This window comes from Pungitius pungitius, chromosome 18 (genome assembly GCF_949316345.1).
Source record: "Pungitius pungitius chromosome 18, fPunPun2.1, whole genome shotgun sequence".
NCBI classification, from domain to species: Eukaryota; Metazoa; Chordata; class Actinopteri; order Perciformes; family Gasterosteidae; genus Pungitius; species Pungitius pungitius.
The window spans coordinates 15,960,864-15,983,831 of NC_084917.1; the positions used below are offsets into that span (position 1 = coordinate 15,960,864).

A 22,968-nucleotide genomic window follows, 5' to 3' on the forward strand; every position below is an offset into this window, starting at 1 on the left:
GTATGGAATGCCGTTTCATTCAAAATTAAATAAATTAATGAATACATAAATAAATGAAATATGCATTTGAAATACATCGTGAAATAAATAAATAAGGCAATAAATACATAAATATTAAATAAATGTAATCATTTCATGGTATTTCTATTTCATAAGTACACATTTAGTTATTTAATGGCACTTTTATTTCATAATTGCACTTTATTTCGTTTCACATTCTTATATGCAAATCAGGGGGCGTGGCTATCTCTCACATTCAGAACAGACAACAGAGCCGTGTGCAAAAAAAGGCTGGCTAAGGGACGTGAGAGTGTTGACATAATGGAAGACATCGGTGGGCTCCGAGATAGCATGCTAGCTTTAGCAGATAAAATCGGTCATAAAACATGGGTTATCTGCAGATACTATTTTGACACATGTTGAGGGTTTTTTGGAAATACTAGGGCTTGCGGTTCCCACTTCGGCAGCTCTAGGTGGTGTTTGGTTGTAGGTGGTGGTGGTGGTTTCCATCCCATCGAGGCGGTTGGCAGCCGCTCTCAATAAGATACTTTTCTCAGACATTGTAATGAATGAACCAGTACCTTATCTGCTACTACAACCATATACAGTAGCATATAAGAAGGCTACAACTAACCTACGGCTCTGTCGTCTGTTCTGAGTGTGAGAGAGAGCCACGCCCCCTGATTTGCATATAAGAACATGAAATGAAATAAAGTGCCATTATGAAATAAAGTGCCATTATGAAATAAAAGTGCACTAGTACTTGCATATTCAATCTAGTTTTAACTGTACCCTCCATCCTGTGTGTTGCTGTGCAGGGAGAAGGCTCCTGGCCAGAGAGAATGTGATGACGCTGTTGAGGTGCTGAACGGCTGCATCCGTGAGGTTGATCAAGCCTCCCTGGCTGCCATTAGCCAGCAGCTAACACCCCGAGAAGACATCTCCATGGAGGTAAACATGAGGAACCAGCTATGTTCAGCTATGTGTGTGTGTGTGTGTGTGTGTGTGTGTGTGTGTGTGTGTGTGTGTGTGTGTGTGTGTGTGTGTGTGTGTGTGTGTGTGTGTGTGTGTGTGTGTGTGTGTGTGTGTGTGTGTGTGTGTGTGTGTGCGTGCGCAATTTGAAGTCCATACACCTACATAGATGCCATTTGATGGATGAAGCTTTGTTCACAGATATAATGTGTTCATCTGTTGCAGAATCTCCACCAGCAGATGGCTGCCTCGGTTAATGAAATCAGTCACTTGATTGATCCTGTAGCTGTCGCTGCTCGCTCCGAGGCCTCCCAGCTGGGGCACAAGGTAAAACACAGAACAACACCAGCAGACAGCTGAGACGACTAGAGGTCCATTTAAAGACTGACATGTATTTTTCATTTGATCAGGTATCTCAGATGGCCAGCTACTTTGAGCCCCTGATCATGGCAGCCATAGGGACAGCGTCTAAGATCGTCAGCAGCCAACAGCAGATGGCTGTCTTGGACCAGACTAAAACCCTTACCGAGTCTGCCCTGCAGATGCTTTACACTGCCAAGGAGGCCGGAGGAAACCCCAAGGTACTAAAGCTGGCACCTTACATTAGTGTTTTTTGACGATGGAATAATATGACATGGTTTTCCTGCATGTCCCCACATGAGGCGGGTCAGAAAAGTATGGCTCTGTGCCACCAGGTGTACCTTCAGCAAAATGGTAGAATGAGATGTCCGAGTGGGCAAACCATCAAATCTAGAAGCACTACACTGGAGTTCACACTGGAGTTCCATATATGGAATAGATGAGGACAATCCACAAATTGAGATACACTATAGTGGCCTCTTCTTTAAAACACAATTTACAAGCACATACAATATCTTGTCTTTCCTCTCTCCTGCTGATCTTGAGAAGATGATCTTTTCTTTTGTAACATTACATTAGAATATGTTGCAATTAGGGGCTCAAGACAATAATTATCTCAGACTTTTGTGTGATTTCACATGTTCAGGGAGAAGAGATCAGCTGAAATGTATGCTTTAAAAAATCCTTAATTACAAGCTCAATCTTTTATTTTACTACTTGCATTACTTTTTACATGACTATTGTTTGAATGTTCTGGTTAAATATTTTTTGTTTTCCCTTATCTAGGCAGCACACATGCAGGAGGCCCTGGAGGAGTCCGTGCAGATGATGAAAGAAGCAGTCGATGACTTGGGTACCACCCTGGCTGAGGCAGCCAGTGCAGCAGGCGCCGTGGGGGGCATGGTTGACTCTATCAATGACTCCATCAATAAAATGGAAGACACACATTCCCTTGAGCCTGAAGGCACCTTCGTGGACTATCAGACTACCATGGTCAAGACTGCCAAAGCCATAGCTGTCACAGTGCAGGAGATGGTAAGCCATTCGATGGCCTGCCGAGTTCTGGTGACTCGTATCTAGTTTGGTGTATTGTATCACGTTCCAGCCCTGGACAGTCCACTACATACCCATTCATATATAGCATGATGGCACAGCCTGCAGAAGCAGGGTTAGGCGTCTTTCCCAAGGAAATAATCAAGGGCACACTGTCTTAGAGAAAAAACGTTTTTTAATATTTAATTATCTCCTGAAAAATATTGTATTTTGAAACATGACAGGATTCTCTCCCAATTACATCCCTTGTCCCTTTTGACTAGAGGTGCCTACACTTTTTTTGTCTTGCAAGCTACTTTTCTAGTGACCAACTCATGAAGTTCTATACACATAAAAAAATGCTAAATCTGTGTTGTCTGTCCGCAACTACTACATGTAGTGTAGTCATGCAGTACATGACCGTTTTGACCTCATTTCGTCAACCAGTAAAGCATCAATCACGGATAATGCTGGGTCGAGCAACCCACTATATGAACATTTTTGTTGTTATTAGTGAAAACCTTTTGAAACTAAACTACTAATCAAAATACTGGTGATTACATTAGATTGATTTTTCTAAATGATGTTCTCACTCATTTAACAAGCTATCTTGTAATATGTTACTTAGATTTGAAAAGAAAACGTCCCAACATAAGATGAAAAACCTTTTCTCAGTATTTGTGATTTTGTTTCTTTTATTATCTACCTGGTGAAAAAAATAATCGATGCTCTTGTCACTTAGCGGATGTTTTTGTCTCTCCTCAGGTGACCAAGTCTAACACTAACCCTGATGACCTTGGGGGATTGGCCAACCAGCTTACCAATGAGTTTGGAAATCTTGCAAATGAGGCCAAATATGCAGCCGTGACTGCAGAGAATGATGAAGTAAATAAAGCCAAAGAGACCCGATCTGCCATCTTTTTGGGGCTTTTATTCAAATGTATGTCTTTGTTTGTGTCCAGATTGGCTCTCACATTAAGAAACAGGTGGGTGAGCTGGGTTTCAGCTGCACAGGTCTGGTGACCAAAGCGGGAGCTCTGCAGTGCAGCCCCAACGATTCGTTCACCAAGAAAGAGCTGATAGAAGGCGCCCGTAAAGTCTCAGAGAAGGTCCCACCTCTTCTCCTTTTTCACTCACTGTTACTCTACTGGATATTCACAAGTCCAACGTGCACTCATAACACCTTCTTCTTGCAGGTCTCCCATGTGTTGGCGTCCCTGCAGGCAGGTAACCGTGGCACCCAGGCCTGCATCACTGCAGCCAGCGCTGTGTCTGGAATCATTGCAGACCTCGACACCACCATCATGTTTGCCACTGCTGGCACTCTGAACAGAGAGAACGCAGAGACCTTCGCTGACCACAGGTACGACAGACTCTCCCATCATCGATTCCCTAGAAGGAAAATAGATCGTCGTAAGTAGGATGTCATAGACATAGCAAAATAAAGACATCACTGGGTTGGACAAGCAATAAATTAACTTCAAGACAATATCAACTTCATTATAAGTATTTTAGTTTCTCCTATTAAACTGAGTACATAGAACAGTTCACAGGAGCAGTACCATGACACACACCTCAGCGATGGGGCGAAGCAACAGAATAGACCAAAGGAACACAACAATAATTAGGGACACAATCAATGAGATGAATACGAAGTTCATATTGTGTACATATCCTTTTGGATTCTTAGGGCTCTATTTTAGTGTTTGCTTGAACAAACATCTGCATTAGCAAACTGGTATTCTCTAAGTGCACAGAGGCTTTTCCTTGTGCACCCTGGTGGGTTGGATGTGTTGATGACTCGCTGTGTGTCCCAGCGGGGAGGAGAGTATTCAGAAGAGTTTTAGTAACCCCATAAAAGCCACTCAACCCATTTTAGTCATGTTTATGTTATCCTTTATCTTTCATTGAATCTTCTTCAGAAACAAAATAAACAGTTTAAGCTTGTCTTTCTGCTAACTACTCCTTCAGGACTTTCTTTACCTGTAGAGGCCTCTATCCTAAAACGCTGGGTAACCATAGCTACAACTGTACACCACATATTCTTTTTCACTTGTCTGTACAAAGTACCACCTGGAACTCTACCATTTTCACTGTAGATTCGACAGGGGTTGTTGAAGAATTTAATGTTATTTTTCCTCTAACCTGAATAGGTCTGTAACTTTCAATAGCAGTGCATAGTTGTCTGTACTGACTTCAATTTCTTAAGTGGTACAACTTGACAATTAATTATAATTGAAATATAAATGTTTTGAATGCAGAAATAAATTGGTCAAAACTTAAGATGAAATTCCCAGAAGTGAATTGAATGTTGCATCGTGTTGGCTGTTATGAGGTTAATACTTTCACTATTAAATGCTATTAAGTTGAGAACCAGAATATCATCTGTCAGGATTAACTTGTACCAGTTTCATGCGACTTGGTGACCTTCCTGTGTGCAGAGAATACATCCTGAAGACGGCCAAGGCTCTTGTGGAGGACACAAAGATGCTTGTGTCTGGTGCTGGAGCCAGTCAGGAGAAACTGGCCCAGGCTGCCCAGTCTTCAGTGTACACCATCACCAAACTGGCTGATGTGGTCAAACTGGGAGCTGCCAGTCTGGGTTCTGAAGACCCAGAGACCCAGGTAGAACCGCTGAAAACGCGTCAGCTGTATTTGTCTTCATTACGCTAAACCATGGGAAAGTGGTTGAAGGAAACATGTAGCAATGGACCGAGCTAAATAATGTAAAAGTATCAACAAACAATTGCTTTTCTTAAAGAAAACGTCATAGTAAGGGAAACTATGAATAGGACAAACGGAACAAAATCTTTTGTACGGTATTTCATTCATTTTGGTCTTTTCTATGTTTAGGGATCAGGCTGTCCTTGATCCTACCTTTTTATATATGTCATCTTCTATATCCTACTCTGAGTCTCTAGCTCACCCACCCCCCCCCCCCCCTTGTGAGTCACAGTGTAAAGTGCTGCTTCTGCATCCTACAGGTGGTCTTGATCAATGCAGTGAAAGATGTGGCCAAAGCTCTGGGCAACCTCATTAGTGCCACCAAGGCAGCTGCAGGAAAACCACATGACGACCCCAGCATGCTGCAGCTGAAGAGCTCTGCTAAGGTAAGTCACATGACACCAAGTTAGCGCTGTCCTGCTCTTAATGATATAATGTATGTTGGGTACTGTTAAACTACACTGCAGATTACATAGAAAGAAGCAACAGCCATGCATTGTTACAGCCATACGTGTTCTGTGATAATGTTGTGTTTTAAATGTCCTTGGGACACGTGTTAGTGTGCAATGCATCAGTGAGCCCTTTCCATGATATGTCTCTGGTGCTCCAGGTGATGGTGACCAACGTGACGTCCCTCCTAAAGACGGTGAAGGCTGTAGAGGATGAAGCCACGAAGGGGACCAGAGCTTTGGAGGCTACAATTGAACACATCAAGCAGGAGCTGACTGTAAGTAATCACATTCTTCAAATGTGCCTGTCGTCAATACAACATGTTTGGAATTGATGTCCCTTTACTACCACAACCAGTAGAAGACGCTGTACATACGGTATAACCAGCTGAAAGCAGACTGAAGGGAGGATTCCTCACCTGTTGGAGGAACGAACACAGGGTTTTTAGCAGCCCCCTGTTTTTCGCCACACAGGTATTCAACCACTCTGACCCACCACCAAAGACGACCACACCAGAGGAGTTCATTCGCACGACTAAGGGAATCACCATGGCAACAGCGAAGGCTGTGGCTGCTGGGAATTCGTGTCGTCAGGAAGACATCATTGCCACGGCCAACCTCAGCCGAAGGGCCATCGCTGACATGCTGCACTCCTGCAAGGTAACAAAGATGATTCAAAACCGTTACTATGTCACTAGGAAATACCATTTGGACATTAAAGTCCCAGTGAGGAACTGTGAACTGCTACCAGTAAGCTAGACCATAGGAGAGATTATTGTTATTCCTACATAGTTCTTCTAAATGCTCGTCATTGGTGCCACCGTGTTGGATTCTGTTGAAACCATATGACTTGATGCAGGTCCAACCGAGACTCCAGGAGAGACCAGTCCACTGTGGACAGACACAGGTCACAGGACTTAGGTGTTAGTTCACATCACTGCTGTCTGTTTGCCTTCTCAGCAAGCTGCCTACCACCCTGAGGTCAGCCAGGAGGTCCAGATGAGAGCTCTGCGCTTCGGCAATGAATGTGCTTGTGGATATCTGGGACTGCTGGAGCATGTGCTAGTGGTAAGACATCTTTAACCACGTGCACAAACACACACACTGTACTACGAGTGGTTTACAGTGCTGCAAGTAATAGGGGAATGATTTGCATAAATTACTAGCCACTAAGAATAAAAATATATAATGTTCATACCAAATCTCCCAAATGATTAAGTGCAAAGTCAACACAGACATTTACAACAATGTGTATAGTAACTGGTATTTGTGCACCAGAAGTAATTAACTTACTTCTTTTGCATTTGAAGGTCTAAGTTCCAATGCATCATATTCCATTTAGAGTTATGTATCCTTGTTCTTGATTGTGACCTTGCAGGCTCTGTTGAGCGGTGGGGACATCAGTGGCTCATCACTCTTTGTACGAACAGGTTGTAGTTACTGCCGGGGCAGTTCAATAAAACCCCATTCCTTCATAGGGGACCTTATGAGAGTCAGGTGGGGGCTTCAAAACAGATTGATAAAGCAAGGAAATTAAGCAAATGTACTCAAACGTATTTTGTTAAAACAAACTGATAATGCAAGGTATAATTCCATTTATTAGCACTCTATTATTATTCTTACAGACAGGATGCAGAGATTCCTTATTTTCTAGTTACATTCTAAAAAAGAAAAGATGGAATAAGCCTGCCATCAGACGGTTACTATTCCATAGTAGTTTGATTTTTGTTGAATTATCACATTTATGGAGACCTTCCCTCATCTGCTTCTGATTGGCTAATTGTTTAATATGTTTATTGCTGATGACCAAGATTGGTTGTCAGGTTAGTTGGATTAATATTTTTTATTTGTGCATAGATGTTGTCATCGGGAGGGCCGCTTCTTGTCTAATGCTCACACACAGAATTTCAATGTCTCCTCACAGTAGAGGAATTACATTTTGTTTTAATCTGCTTTGAGTGTTGTTGAGATGGATGGAATAAAGTAACATATATGTCAGGTCAACTTAATTGACCTGACATATATGCACACAGATTAACGAGACTTGAGTATAAAAAAGGCCGACCCTTGCTCTAAAGCATCTCATAGAAATGGCTGAAACAATCTTTAATTAGAGAAAGTGTTTATTGTGAAGACGCTGCTCCCTCAACTTCCATGAAACGTGTGTTCTCACCGTGCTGTGATTGGCCCAGCTGTTTCAGAGCTATATGAGTAATGTAATTGACCTGCACTCATGCCCTTTCTGCTGCTCATTGAAATAGTGCTTTTAAAATGGAGCCCTTAAAGAGGGGTTTGAAGGCAGTAGGAAAACACTGCATGCTTCTGTTCAGCAGCACCCTGTTACACTCTTTAAAACCCATACACACTAACATCAAGTACACTTGATCAGTTTGAGGGGGTCTTCCTCCTAGCTATACATCCCGGTATAAAGTCTGAGAACACAGGGAAACCCTTCTAAGAATGGAACCGGTTTTACATCCCATCCAGCAGAAAGAGACACGGATGTGTTCATCCCACAGTGGTCTCCAAGCTGTCTCAAATGAGAAATCCAACTTGCTCGGGCCTTTCCAGTGTTCACAGCATGCTGCTGCATGCTGTCTGATTCCATTTCAGCTGTCATGTGATTGATGACTCCTTTTCTTTCCTTCTTCCATCGCTCTGTCCATGTTCCTTTAAACTTGTGGCTCACTGATGTCGGTGCAAGCCGGTGAGTATGCCACATGAATGACCTGCACAAGTGTGCTGCTGCATTTGTTGAAAGCCTCACTGAATGCTAAATAGCACCACAATGCTGCAGAGTCCCGTCAGGATATGACCTGCTCTGCTTATGAACTACACTAAAGGACTCACTATTGCTGGATAACATAATATTACTTAACAATATGTTTTATAACAACTTAGCTCTGGAGGAATCTGGTGTAATTGTGGCCTGATGTACCCACACGCAGGGTTTCATCCATCACCTCTACACCGCTGCATTACTGGTTTGTTCACGGTCACAAAAAATAAAGCATGGGCCACTCAGGAATCAGGAAACGTTTATTGCCATTATACTGTATGTTAGACATACATGGAAATTGACTTCGCGGTTGGTGCATGACGGAAGACAGTATGCCTGGTCATTAAAATACAAACTATGTGTTGCCTCAATAATTGTAAACCTTAGAATAGAATGGATGTAATTGAACTCAATCTCATTCAGTCCAGTATTCCCTCAGTATTCTATATGAGTGGAGGAAATGTTGGCATTACTCAAAAGTGAACAAATGAGGACTGTTCCAGAGTTTTTACCCTTTAGTAGCATAAATGACATTGGGGAGTCAAATCTATGGTTTGCAAGGTTGAAATCGGGACAAAGAAGCTGTCGGGAATGAGCTCCCTTTTAAGTGTTGGGGAACATGTACACACACCAATGAATGATGGGCAAGCCCCCCACTTTACAATCACATAGTCCACACATTGTAGATGCTCTGAAGGTTGTTCTAAAACAACACACTGACCAGCCGATCATGTTGCTCAGTGACACGGTGTGTGTGTGTTGGCCTGTTGCATTCTTTTGGCCCGCTGCATGCGTTCCTGTGCAGTTACGTCCGCACCTCTTTTCTCCTGACAACACATCTGAATAAACTTGAGCTGGGCATGGACTGAGCCCTGTTAATGCCTGCACCTGTCACACACTGCTCCAACTTCAATACCTCATGTCCACCTAGGACAGTTTGAGGACACGTACCAGAAACCCAAACCCATCTGAGCACCAACATTGTGCTGCCATTATTTTCATTGAATATTGAGACAGGCCGATTTTTGGTGGAAGCGAATACTCTCATTTCTTCCCTGTACTCTGGTCTCATTGATGCCTCCAAAAACATATATTTCTATATAATAAATGGAGGCAGGGGAAGGCACAAGCCTTTTTCAAATCCAACATGAACCCTCACTATATTAAAGATGGGCAGGAGAGAGACTACCACCTCTGCAGCGTCTCTTCTTATCATGGAAAAAGTGCCAGAAAGCTATTTTGCAATTGACTGAGTTAACATGTTTGTATTCCATTCGGAATATATGTAATGGATAATAATTAAATAGGGCCCACCTGTCGGAAATTGAACCTCCGTATGAATACACGTGTTCTGTGAAGGCCTCAGAGTTTGTTAGAGAGCATTACTGAACAAAGAGCATCATGAAGACCAAGGAGCTCAGGGACAAAGCTGTAGCCAAGCATGAAGCATGGTTAGCTCATATAAAACTATCAACACCATCAGTGGCCATCACCCGGAGTGGAGCTTCATCTTCATCATCAGCAGGACATGGACCTTAAACATTGCATGTGTACAGACTGTAAAGCCCTCTGAGGCAAATTTGTAATTTGCGATTTTGGGCTATACAAAATAAAATGAATTGAATTGAATTAAACAAACAGCCAGAGCTGCAATGGAATGGTTTAGATCAAAGCATGTTCATGTTTTGTACTGGCCCAGTCAAAGCCCACACAATCCAATTGATAATCTATGGGAAGACTAGAAAATTGCTGTTCAGACGATTTCCATCCATGACTGAGCTTCAGCTTTTTAGCAAAGAAAAATCCAAATCCAAGTGGGGTGAATCCTTATGCAAGCCACTGTATATCAACAAATGCCAGACTGGAGGGAGTTTTCCAAAAGACAAGGCAAATGCTAAATGGCCTGTACTTGTATATTCTTCTTTTCCAGTCTTCTGACACTCTTTAACACTCCATGTCATCATTCACACCCATTCATACCCTGACGACAGGAGCTACCATACACAGGGACACCTGCCACACACTTCCATGTAGTGACTGTAATACTTACTGAGTGCATTTCTTTCATCACATTTAGAAAGCCGTGTGTGTACGTTTCTGTTATGTTATCTCTTTACCTGTGGAGCTGGAAGTACTTGGATGGGCCTGATTTGCACTCAAACACTTCTCCAGTCTGTCAATAACGTAAAGTACGGGTGAATGAATGGTGCCTTTTCCCCCTGTGACCCACAGATCATCCAGAAGCCCTCTCATGAGCTGAAGCAACAGTTGGCCAACTACTCCAAGCGGGTGGCAGGCTCCGTCACCGAGCTCATCCAGGCTGCCGAGGCCATGAAAGGTATCTTAACCTCTGACCTCTTCAGTAGAACTCAACTCCATTCCTTAGGGTAGTGATTCCTAAACATTTTCTGTATGGGCCCCCTTTGAGGATATAGGGACTTTTTTATTTTGTGTAAGGGTTGGTGATGAAGCCACTTTCTTAGGATGTCTCTTCATGTCTCCATTTACATATAAAGGTGTTTGTGTTTTTATTGATCTTTCTAAATTGGTTTTCATGTTGCCAACAACAATAACCCCAGTAGGGAACATAAATCATGGTAGTAAAACAGTTTCGTGTCACACATACGTTAATGACATTAAGGGACGGATGTTGCCCTGAAAATGAGATAAACAACCGGAGATATGAAATTATGCTGTACCATTTCTACGAGGTAATATCAGCTATCATCTTATTTTTGTTACCTACTGGAGATCCTCATTTTAATTAGTGTATTAGGTTGCTAAGCATGTTATTGATTGTGGGAATCTGATCAATCAGAAAGGCAGTTTCTGAATCACTGAGCAACCATATGGAAAGCATGATTTAGAGTGCTGCTTCTATATCTGTTTCAAGCACAAACCAGACGACCTGTTATGTTATCGGCCTTCTGGCGAATCACCTATGGGGGCAATGCTATTTGCAAATATGCCCTGCATACTTTGCATTAGCTAGAAAAACATTCAGCTGGAAGGCCTTGCAGTTGGACAATAAAATAAGTGTGAGGAAAGACAGGAATGGCTAAGCGGTTCATTAGCCCGAGAGCTGAGTGAATGTGGAACCGTACCCCAATGACACTGAAGAACCTGTGTGAGAAGTTCTCTAGCGTAGGGTAGTAGTCCCCATCCACCGTGTGACCTTTTGTCATATTACGATGGCAACAAAGAGTGTTTGGGATACCCAGGGGGCTGTACGGCTGAAGAGCACACATATGGCATCTACTTTAAATAAGAATGTTTGGATATCGAGGGCTACTGATTGTGTAGGATAATGTTGTTTTATAATAACAGCAAGTTAATAGTAATTCATCAAATATTGACAAATAGTTCACTTTGTTAATTTAAAGTCATACTTTTCTTAGTAAATAACTATGTGCAAAACAATTGATTTATACATTTTCTGCCTTTTGAATGGCTCTCCAGCAGCTAAGTGCTAATTGTGCTGGCAGTGTAAAAAATGGAAACAGAGCTAAGGGCTTTGACTCTCAGAGACGAATCAGTTCTTGTATTGTGAGCCAAATTATTACCACTACACAATATTCAGCTCCTAAACGTTCACGTTGGTGGTGTGTTGTAGGCACAGAGTGGGTGGACCCAGAGGATCCCACTGTCATCGCAGAGAACGAGCTGCTGGGAGCAGCGGCAGCTATTGAAGCAGCTGCCAAGAAACTGGAGCAGCTGAGGCCCAGGACCAAACCCAAGGTTACAGAGCAGCCGCAGTCCACCAGTTTCACACCATGAATGATAGCTGTCTCTGAGCATATGCTCCACATATCATCGTAGCCCTGTACCACTGTGCATTTATTGATGTTGCTTTCCCCGTCCTTTTCAACAGGAAGCTGATGAGAGCTTGAACTTTGAGGAGCAGATTCTGGAGGCAGCCAAGTCCATTGCAGCTGCCACCAGTGCTCTGGTTAAAGCTGCTTCAGCTGCGCAGAGGGAGCTGGTGGCTCAAGGGAAGGTACGTCTGAACGCAGACAAACGGTCAGAATTGACCACAAACAGAAAAGCCACAACATGGTTGAATGGTGACCCCCTAGTAGTCTGTTGGAAGCACACTTCTTCCAACCAGACAGGTGTGTTTTGGTAGAACTGAAGTTAACTGGTCTTTTTCTGAAAACATGGATGCATCGTCACAGCTCAGAGTTTTGGAAAAGCTTACTTACTACGGTTTAAAAGGGATGTACAATGAAAATATCACTTTTCCTGTGATTGTGCACATCCATCTGGGTATCTGAGTGGGATTCCAATAAACGGAAAAAGTCAAGCCAGTTGTCAATTGTCATTGGCTGAGTAGATCAAAAACCATTCACATTTAGTTCTCCTTCATTAGAATATACCGCCAAATGTCATGAACTACTTTTGCAAAGCTGAATACAATTTTCTCACAAGCCAATCAGAGCAGACTGGGCTTTTTTGCTGGGGCATGGGGGACACTTAAACAGAAAGGAACAAAGACAGATATACAGAAACATTTGTTTTTTTGTTCTAGTAGACACTCTAAGGACCAGGATGAAGATTAGTATGTCAGGTCTTCTTTAAGGGGACCACACTGATACAATCTGCAGGCCAAATTGGGGCAAAATCCATCAAATCAGGCCGTGATGCACAGGAGAACCTGAACCCCAGAAATACAGCCACACGCCCCAAACTCTGATCGACCTTCAGGCTGGATTGGACTAGTCCTTTTTAGATTCGGAAGGCTCCTAACTGACTAAAATGACTCGGAGGTAGTGTAAGTGGCCGCCATGATAAGAGCTGTTCAAAGTCTCTAATGCTAAGGACAGGAGATTCAATGCTTCCTTACGTAGCTCCTTTAGCATAGGAACCACTCCTTTAAAGAATGGAGATAATTTTGTAGTGACGTATAATTCGGCCGTTCGCGAGAAATAACGATCATAGACAATCACGGAGGAACGCAGGTCATGCCTTGTTAATAAAGTTATACTTTGAACCTGCTTGTTTGTCGTCTGCATGACTCAGCACTGTAACAACACATGAAGGCATCTAAGGGACTTTGTAGTCCATCTTCATAGAAAATGTAGTTTGATGCTGCAGACTGACGTTATTAACATGTGTCTCCTGTCACTTCAGAACTACGGAGCTTATTGAAAGTGGAGTCAGATACCTAAACACCCGGGTTTTTGCATTCACTAATTCCTCATGAATTCTCCTAACAATTCTAATTTTTCACAATTTGTACCCAACTTGGAACTGATTAGGGTTTCGATTTATGAATTGACAATGCGTGTGATTCTTATCCCCCTTGGGATTTTATACTTTTTATATCCATAAATGCTGAGGATGCAGTTCTTTTTATTTTCAGGTGGGAGCAATCCCAGCCAATGCAGTGGATGATGGACAATGGTCTCAAGGCCTCATTTCAGCTGTAAGTCCTTACCCTCAAGGTTTATTTAAAAAGGTTAGAAACCTTGTATTAAAACATCTATGCCCTTGACCCCTCAGGCTCGAATGGTTGCAGCAGCAACCAACAACCTGTGTGAGGCCGCCAACTCTGCAGTGCAGGGCCACGCCAGCGAGGAGAAGCTCATCTCGTCAGCCAAGCAGGTGGCAGCCTCCACTGCTCAGCTGCTGGTGGCCTGCAAGGTCAAGGCTGACCAGGACTCTCAGACAATGAAGAGGCTTCAGGTCAGCAGTGCATATCTATGCCTATCAAGCGGTTTCACACACACGGCCACTCTGTCAGTTAGCCTGGGCTCTCGGGACACAGCAAACTGAAAACATGATAGGTCAGTCACAGCTAGAGGTCAAAACCAGAAGGTCATATTGTGGACAAGTAACTCAGGCAACAGCGCTACAAGACTGATAAATCGAATTCCTGAGACTGACCATGTGTCATACTTAAATGCTGTTATTACACAACTTATACAGAAGATTTCTTTAACTGTTTACCATCAACAAATGGACTTTAGAATAGCTGTTCATGGTAAGATGGACCAACACAGTGCTGGTTTCCTTGACAGTGACAAAAATATTTGATAACACCAGAATCATTGTGTGCATTACCTCAGTATTTTGCACAGTACATCATGAGCAGAATGTCCCCTTCTGCATTGGTAATCAAGGCCCATGAGTTTGTTTGAACATGAGCCATTTTCTGTAGACTGTCAAGCCCTAACCCTCTGATCCTCCTGCGTCACATTCACGTGAGATATTGTCAAATGCATAGTGAGATCACGTCTCTTCTTTTGACAATACCTGCCTGACAGTACCTGCTGAGGGAACAATACTCCCACCATAGCATTAATCATTGTGCAACAGCTGAGTTTGTAGGATGGTCTATTATTAGGCTGCAGTTTGAGTGTTTAGTGTTACAGGTGAGCTGCATGATCTGTACAGCTGCTCCATTGTGATTAGTGCCCTCTATATTCAGCACAGGTAGGAGTTCCTTTAACAGACTGCTGAATTTTAGATTTAAAAATAAATTAGATGTGAGCAACAGAAGCAGAGGTATCCACACTTTTAGTCCATTTTCTGACCCATGAGCCAACAAGAATAGATCCTGATTCTCCCCTAATGCAATCATTAGAATTCCTTTGGTTGATCCTCTCTTAATAACATTACCTCCATATTAAAAACCTCACGCCCTCTGATATTCCTGGGAACCTTTAGTCTTACCTAGGTGACACCCTGCTTGATCTTACAGAGGACTGCCCATGAAGACTATATCGAATTTGAGTGCTTTTTTTCTTCTTAAGATTCTGATGATGGAGTAAAGTAGGGGGAGGGGTTGCTTTGACCTTTAAGTGTAACTGATGCAGTTAGTCCCAAGACGTAACACAAATTACAAGTATCTCCTATCAGCCCATTGAAACAAAAAGATTATATTTTAGGCTGTAAGCAGGCCATCTCATATTCTCTGATCCAATCAGCAGTGGCTTATCTCCTCCTCTTTTGGGCCTGCAGCTGCCACCAAAGTAATTCCCATACATTTATGTGTACAGGGGCTCTGGAAACAACCCACCAGTCTGCCGATGGCACCAGGACTGGAAACATTAGCCCTGATCTATGATTACACCAGCAGCATTTGCTCTCTTCACACTGCTGTAGGGTTTTTTATGGCTCCATTATCCAGAGTGTGGAGTATTGTACCGTCTCTCCGAGGAAAGAGGGCTGTTCCTGATGCTGGCAGCTGGTTAAGGGAAAGAACTGGCTTAGTCACCCGGTACCAGTTTCTTTGGTACCACGCAAACTGGAAGTGTAAATAGGGTTTCCCAATGAATATTATGATGGTAATCAAAATTGGCAGATAAAAGAGAATTAAACAATTGGAGGCCTTTTTGTTCTTTTTGCTGTTTTAGATTCATACAGTCAAATTCTATGTATGCATGTATGTACGTACATAAATACATTAATTAAGGCAACAAAAATGGGATTCCCACGTTAACAGTTTTTCAAATTATTTTGAAAGTCCGTTACTTGCTGAATACATATATAGACCAACTTTGTTTCAAAAGAGGGGGTAAGAGGGGGGGGGATGTTGAGCTCTATTGGTTTGGGAGAACATTGGAGGCGGTGCTTAGGACTCCTGCAGCAGGGGAGGGGGGGGAATAGCTAGCAATCTCATCTCATCTTCAACCGCTTATCCGGGGTCGGGTCGTGGGGGCAACAGCTCCAGCAGGGGACCCCAGACTTCCCTTTCCTGGGCCACATCCACCAGCTCTCACTGGGGGATACCAAGGCGTTCCCAGGCCAGTGCAAAGATATAATCTCTCCACCTGGTCCTGGGTCTTTGCCGGGGCCTCTTCCCAGCTGGACGTGCCTGCCAAGATCGAGAGCTTTGCCTTTTGGCTCAGCTCTCTTTTCGTCACAACGGTGCGGTAAAGCGAGTGCAATACTGCCCCTGCTGCTCAGATTCTCCGGCCAAGCTCACGCTCCATCTTCCCCTCACTCGTGAACAAGACCCCGAGGTACTTGAACTCCTTCACTTGGGGTAAGGACACATTCCCTACCCGGAGCAGGCAATCCATCGGTTTCCTGCTGAGAACCATGGCCTAAGATTTGCTAATCCTAATCCGCTTCACACTCTGCTGCAAACCGCTCCAGTGAGAGTCGGAGGCCGCAGACCGAGGATGCCATCAGGACCAAATCGTCTGCAAAAAGCAGCGATGAAATCCGCAGCCCCCCGAACTGTAGACCCTCCTCCCCCCAACTATGCCTCGATATCCTGTCCATGAAAACCACAAACAAGATTGGTGATAAGGCACATCCCTGCGGAGTTGTTTGACTCCCTCAGTGATGTCCACCAGGCAAATTGATGAAAATCCTTCCTCTGCCTCTACCAAAGAGGGCGTAGTAGTTGGATTCAGGAGTTCCTCAAAGTGTTCCTTCAACCGCCCGATAACCTCCTCAGTCGCGTTCAACAGGGTCCTATCCTTACTATTCACAGCTTGAATGGTTCCTCCGTTTCCCCCCTTCTGAGGTGCCGGATGGTCTTCCAGAAGCACTTTGGTGCCGACCGAAAGTCCTTCTCCACAGTTACCCCGAACTCCTCCCACACTTGCTGCTTTGCCTCTATCACGGCAGAGGCTGCTGCCCTTCGAGCCTGTCGGAACACTGCACCTGCCTTCGGAGACCCACCGGATATCATAACCCGAAAGGCCTCCTTCGTCAGTCGGACGGCTTCCCTGACCACCGGTGTCCACCACGGGGTTCGAGGGTTACCGCCCCTTGATGCACCTAAGACCTTGAGGCCACAACTCACTGCCGCAGCTTTGGCAATGGAAGTTTTGAACATGCACCACTCTGGTTCAATGTCCACAGGAATGTGAGCAAACCTCTCTGGGGACTGTCGTGGTGGAGAGGTGTGTGTGTCCTTATGACCCTGAGGGCTGTGTTGTTGCACAGACAACAGTCTGGCACCAGGCGGGTGTGGGGATACTCACAAGTCCCCGGCTGAGGGCTGCTCTGGTGGACAAAAGAGTCGCCTACCTACGCCTTTGGGTTGTGGGGGGAAAAACTCTGACTGTTGTCTGTGCATATGCACCAAACAGCAGCTCAGAGTTTTTGTCCTTTTTGGAGACCCTGAATGGAGTCCTACATAGGGTTCCAGTAGGGGACTCCATAGTCCTATTGGGAGACTTCAATGCCCACGTTGCCGATGATGGAGATAAATGGAGAGGTGTGATTGGGAGGAATGGCCTCCCTGATCTGAACCGCGGTCGTTTGTTATTGGACTTCTGTGCAAGTCACGGATTGGTCATAACAAACACCATTTTGTGTACGCGGTACCACAGCACCCTAGGTCAAAGATCAATGATCGATTTTAAAATCGTATCATCTGATCGGAGACCGCATGTTCTGGACACTCGGGTAAAGAGAGGGGCAGAGCTGTCAACTGATCACCATCTGGTAGTGAGCTGGGTCAGAGGATGGGGGAAGACTCAGGACAGACCTGGTAAACCCAAGCATGTAGTGCGGGTAAACTGGGAACGTCTGGAGAAGGCTCCAGTCCAAAAGATTTTTAACTCACACCTACGGCTAGCAAACTCCTGCGTGGATATTTTCATTTTAAATATCTTCCACAGACAGCACAGTTGATGGAACCAAAGTTATTATTTGCCTGCATCACTGAAAGTGTGAAGTTTTTCCATTAAAGGAAATCTACTACAAACATGGACTAATAAATCCTTGCACAGTGATCCCAGATGTGTCCTTAAAGCCTAGTTTATGCTTCTGCGTTTTCGGAGAAACGCAAGGACATGCAGGAGCCCCTTGCGTACTGTTTCACCCCTTCTTGAAAGCGGTGAAACAGTACGGAGAATAACTAAGGAAACTACAGGGCAAAAAAAGGCAATGAAAAGCAGCAGGAACACGGTACAAAAAAGTCTCTGATAAACAAACCAACGACTTCCACACACAAAGACGTCCCTCTCTAGGTCGTCTTCAACAAAACACGTTATTCCACCTGGTGTTCTGGAGGTGAAATGCTTTGCAACACGCGCAAACCTTTTTGAACCATGAATTGAAACGTCGACACAACTGCGCATAAAGACACAGAACCATGCACCTAAAACAATCCACATAAAACATTAATGTTTTTTGTTTTTATTAAGATTAAGTTGTGATCAAGAAATATTTTGCTGAAGTGTAAAGGGAATGCTGCCGTTAAAAAGGCCCTTATGTTTAAATAAAAACAAAAAATAAATAAAAGAGCGTGACTTAGTGAGATTAAATAGAGGAATAGAGTTGTATCAACATCTGCATGTAATCACTACACGACTAACAGAGTTAAGATCTAGTTTTTCCTGCCTGTACCTGAATGCATCAGGATGGAAAACCACCAGAGGAACGTTCCCCTGGACGATGGATATAATGTGCATCTTAGAATTCCTTCCCCCTGAGACAAACGCTGGGACAGCTTAGTGCGTGGTCTCTGTGTGCAGTACAGCTTTACCATGTTATGTTGTATGTCAGGGTCAGACTAACAGTAACATTCCTGCCAAAGATAAACCAGTAGAGGAGGATTCAGTGTCAGATTTCAGTCACTGCAGCCGCAAAAGGAGAAAACTCCACTTTGTTAGTGGTGAGCTGCCCAATGAGACCAATGTTTGCCTCTGAGTGCAGTTAGGCGAGCTACTGCACGTTGCCTTTTACAGTTATTCTCTGGCACTGAGCAGGAAAAAAACTGTTATGGTTTCCCCTCAAAGCCCTGCTAGAAGTTTTCATTGCCGTTTCAGGAATTGCTCTTCCAGAGAAGCACCGTTGACGTGTCTGCTGACTCAGACTGACTGAATCATTGTCCATGGACAGATCTGTTAAGAAAACTAAATTATATAATTCACCAACTGTTTAAGATTTTTCACAGGCCTATTACAAGCTTTAAAAAAACGTTTTTCTTGTCCGTTTACTGCTTCCAATGACAACATTGACACAAGGTAAGGAACCCTTCTATTGCACATTTGAACATCAAGGCGATTCAAAGTGCTTCACATTAAAACACAAGGCCAAAGAAAAGAAATGTTAAAACAATTACAAAAATTAAAAACGGATTCAAATAGCTTCACTGGACCAAGTTAACCTTTCTTTAACTAAAGGTTTTGAAAAAGCATCGCCCTTAAATTTGGTTCAAAGGCTTCAGTCATAATTGAGAGTATTAGCAGACCCGCAGCTTGCTGGCAGTTTTTTTCATATATATGGAGAAGAATAACTGAACGCTGCTTCTCCATGTTTGGTTCTGACTCTGGAACACAAAGGAGAACCGTTCCAAGGTAGCAGCAGGTCAGACATTTATTTATTTTAATTTGATTTATTTTTCACCCATTGTGACGTTTCCTGCGTTAACCCGAGAGTCTCAAACCGTACAGATGCAGCAACACGAAAGCTTTTGATTCACAACCCGTTTTTATTTTGCAATTCTTTCGTTAAGTGCCGACCAACCGCAAAGTCACGCTTCACGCTGGTCTCCTTGCTTCTCAGTTCCTACTGCCCTTTATTGGGCAGAGACGAACAGATTGACAGCTGAGACTGATTAGACCTCATCCCGACACCGCTCCCTGAACCACCCCCTCGCTCCATACCCCCTTCTGCAGCTGAGCTAATGCCTCCCACCACCACATCCATCCAGCATCGTAAACCAACTGGAGGGATGTGATCCACTGTCTTTAGCCTTAACGCAGCTGCAGCGTTCTGATTGACTGACTTTTTAGAGACCTGTGAACACACCGTTACAGTAGTGCAACTGAAGACAAACAGAGGGACAAGTTTGTCCAAATTCAATTCATTTTAATTTGTAAACCCAAAATCGTAAATTACCAATTAGTCTCAGAGGGCTTTACAGTCTGTACACATGCAACATCCTCTGTGCTGAAACTCACATCGGCACAGGAAAAGATCAGTTCTGGGACAGTGGTGTGGACCTAACGGAAAGACATCAAACCCCTAATTTACGGTCGAAGTAATTAAGCTGTAGAAAAAATGCTTTTTAAAATAATTGACTTAAAGGGGGTGTTTGATGTTGGCCTATCACTGTTATTGTTGTGGAGTCTAAAACAGCCTTTTTGGGGGATTGGTTTGATAACTGCAGTTTTTCAGGCTTGGGGGAAGATGCCTGAGAGAAGGGATTTGTGGAAGATCCGTGGTCATGCAAATATTTTATACATACTTTTATATATATATATATATATAATTATATATAAAATTATGTTGGTATGATATCAAAACAACAAGAGGAGGACTTTAGATGTCGTATAATGAGACTTCCATTGTTGTTTGAATGGATATTATTTAGAAATGGGGACGGCACATATCCTGCACTTACTCCTGGTCTAATTTTCATAATTTGTCAATAACATCTCTAACTTCCTTTGTTTTGTACAGGCGGCTGGAAATGCCGTGAAGAGAGCCTCTGACAACCTGGTTAAGGCGGCGCAGAAAGCAGCGTTTGATGCTCAGGATGACCAGGCTGTGGTGGTCAAGAGCAAGATGGTGGGGGGTATCGCTCAGGTGAGTCAAGCCCCGACACACAGCTGCAGCGTAATTCTAAACATACCTTTAAGTATATGATATAAAAGAATATAAAGCAGTTAAATATATAAACATCAAGAACACATATTTATTTTGAATAAATAAATTCACATAAGCTTAAATGCCACAGAAAACATGGACTCGACACACAGGTTTGATTTATACCGTTTGTATTTTCAAACAACGAACTACCAGGTGTGTTTGGCTACCATGACCTTCTATTAGCTGAGGGATTTGTAAATCTCCCCAGGGAGCAGCAGAAGATGCCAACATTGCTGAAACTCTGTCACATTCAGGGCGAGTTCCCAGAATGTTTCATCGGGCTTTCTTTAACCTACCTGCTAATCGACAGCATACAGCCACCTCCTCCTAGCTGCTCATGATGTGAACATCGTATTGGTTCATCTGTTGTAGTAAAGATGTCCTTACCTGCTCCACGGGGTACCTACAGGCTGGGCCACGTTTTGCGTGTTATGATAAAAACAGCTGGAGCCACTGGCCTGGTGGTGTTTCTTGGTCTTGTTATTGAAGCTGACGAACCCTGTTGTGTACAGATCATCGCAGCTCAGGAGGAGATGCTGCGGAAGGAGAGGGAGCTGGAGGAGGCCAGGAGAAGGCTGGCCACCATCCGGCAGCAGCAGTACAAGTTCCTTCCCTCAGAGCTGCGTGAGGACGGCCAAGAGCAGTGAGAGAGTGCATCAGCCAGCTGTGGACTGCACAGGACCGTCCTGCAGCCACAGGGAAACCGAGGAGGCTTCATGTAACATTAGGCAGGCTCTCAAAGCTTTCTTGTATTTAATTTTTAAAGTCAAACGATACCAATGATTATGAATTTTGATAATACAGACATCCTAATTAAGGTATCTGTGCTCTTGATTATATATGATCTAATGCTTTTCAATATATCTATCTTTTTTATCTTGATCACATGTCTTTGTTATGTACATGTTATGTGGCTTCATTAAATTGCAAAATCGTGCCAATACATTTGGCTCGCCCCTAACTGTTAGATCGTAACTATTAGATTTTAGAGTTGTGAAGGCAAGCACAATTAAGCTTTCTATGCAAACCATGCATAATCTATGCAAATGTTGTTGTGTGCGTGTGCGTGTGTGTGTGTTGCCAGAGACACTCTGAGTCACTGCAGAGCACCGGTTGTGGTGAGTGACCTCATTGACTGTGATGATGTTTAGTATGTTACCTGTAATACTGTTCTGTGCTGTAAACTATGAAAGGACAAGCAGTTTTAAAAATTACTTTGCAACGGAACAAATCAGAGTGGGAACAGATTATTTTTCTAAGGATGAGCAATGAAATGTATTAAGTCGCTGTCGCAAATTCTTTTTGTGTCAGTATTTGGATGTGCGAAGGTCCAGTGTTGAAGCCGGGGTTAGATAAGGATACATGTTTGTGTAATGAGTATGAAGCCATATATTTAACATTATCTTGACTATTTGTGAGTGACTTGCTTCAATAATGTGGAATTTGTGCAAATATGAATACTACATACTAGGATTCCTGTCCCATGATTCCAGTCTGTTTCCTGTATCACTCCCACCTTGTTTCTCATTACCAAGGGCCTAATGGTTGATCTCTAACTATATTAAGTGCCTTCATGAAATGATCTAGTATTATTAACTGCTGCCAAACATTCACGCTCTTGACACACTTCATTCCCAATGATTTAAATCCTCCTTAACACAGCTTGTCTCTTTATTTTCTTTGACGTATTCTTTTCACATGACACAAAATGACTGTAATCATAAAACGCCGCCTTCTTTTGGTCACATTTGACTTTTTTGCAGTACCACCGCTCGGTCACTGTAACAGATTTATATTCAATAAAGGCCATTTAAAGTGAAACTCTGGACATCCGTTTCTTATCGCTTTCACACTTTCACTGTTCACCGAAGGAAGGGTTTGGGTTGGACCAAAAGTTACTGTGTGAAAGAAATCAAACCTAAGCTATTAATATTGAGCTACATTTTAAATATGTGTTCATAAGCAGCGTCATTTGCTGATTTAATTTATTCTGTTTTAGTTTTTACTCCTGCAATGTCTGCTGAAACGTTGGCTTCGCACAGACAACAGCCCTTTATCTTCATTCCGATCTCTCCCATTAGATCTCTT

General features: G+C 43.3%; 1 protein-coding gene across 2 annotated transcripts in view; it reads left to right on the top strand.

The window, feature by feature from the left end:
• The window catches only part of tln1 (talin 1), a 59,924-nt gene extending 37,697 nt beyond the window's left edge, over positions 1–22,227 (top strand). For both annotated transcript variants that reach the window (XM_037484767.2, XM_037484768.2), the window contains 19 exons: positions 819–951; positions 1,198–1,299; positions 1,383–1,553; positions 2,119–2,367; positions 3,130–3,249; positions 3,327–3,473; positions 3,561–3,727; positions 4,806–4,989; positions 5,349–5,474; positions 5,699–5,815; positions 6,012–6,197; positions 6,498–6,605; positions 10,549–10,654; positions 11,930–12,054; positions 12,188–12,313; positions 13,679–13,741; positions 13,819–14,001; positions 20,692–20,817; positions 21,393–22,227. In XM_037484767.2, coding sequence (XP_037340664.1) covers positions 819–951; positions 1,198–1,299; positions 1,383–1,553; positions 2,119–2,367; positions 3,130–3,249; positions 3,327–3,473; positions 3,561–3,727; positions 4,806–4,989; positions 5,349–5,474; positions 5,699–5,815; positions 6,012–6,197; positions 6,498–6,605; positions 10,549–10,654; positions 11,930–12,054; positions 12,188–12,313; positions 13,679–13,741; positions 13,819–14,001; positions 20,692–20,817; positions 21,393–21,527 — 2,674 coding nt within the window. In that variant the 3' untranslated portion in view covers positions 21,528–22,227. The remainder of the gene's footprint in view (positions 1–818; positions 952–1,197; positions 1,300–1,382; positions 1,554–2,118; positions 2,368–3,129; positions 3,250–3,326; positions 3,474–3,560; positions 3,728–4,805; positions 4,990–5,348; positions 5,475–5,698; positions 5,816–6,011; positions 6,198–6,497; positions 6,606–10,548; positions 10,655–11,929; positions 12,055–12,187; positions 12,314–13,678; positions 13,742–13,818; positions 14,002–20,691; positions 20,818–21,392) is intronic.
• Positions 22,228–22,968: the final 741 nt, after the last annotated feature.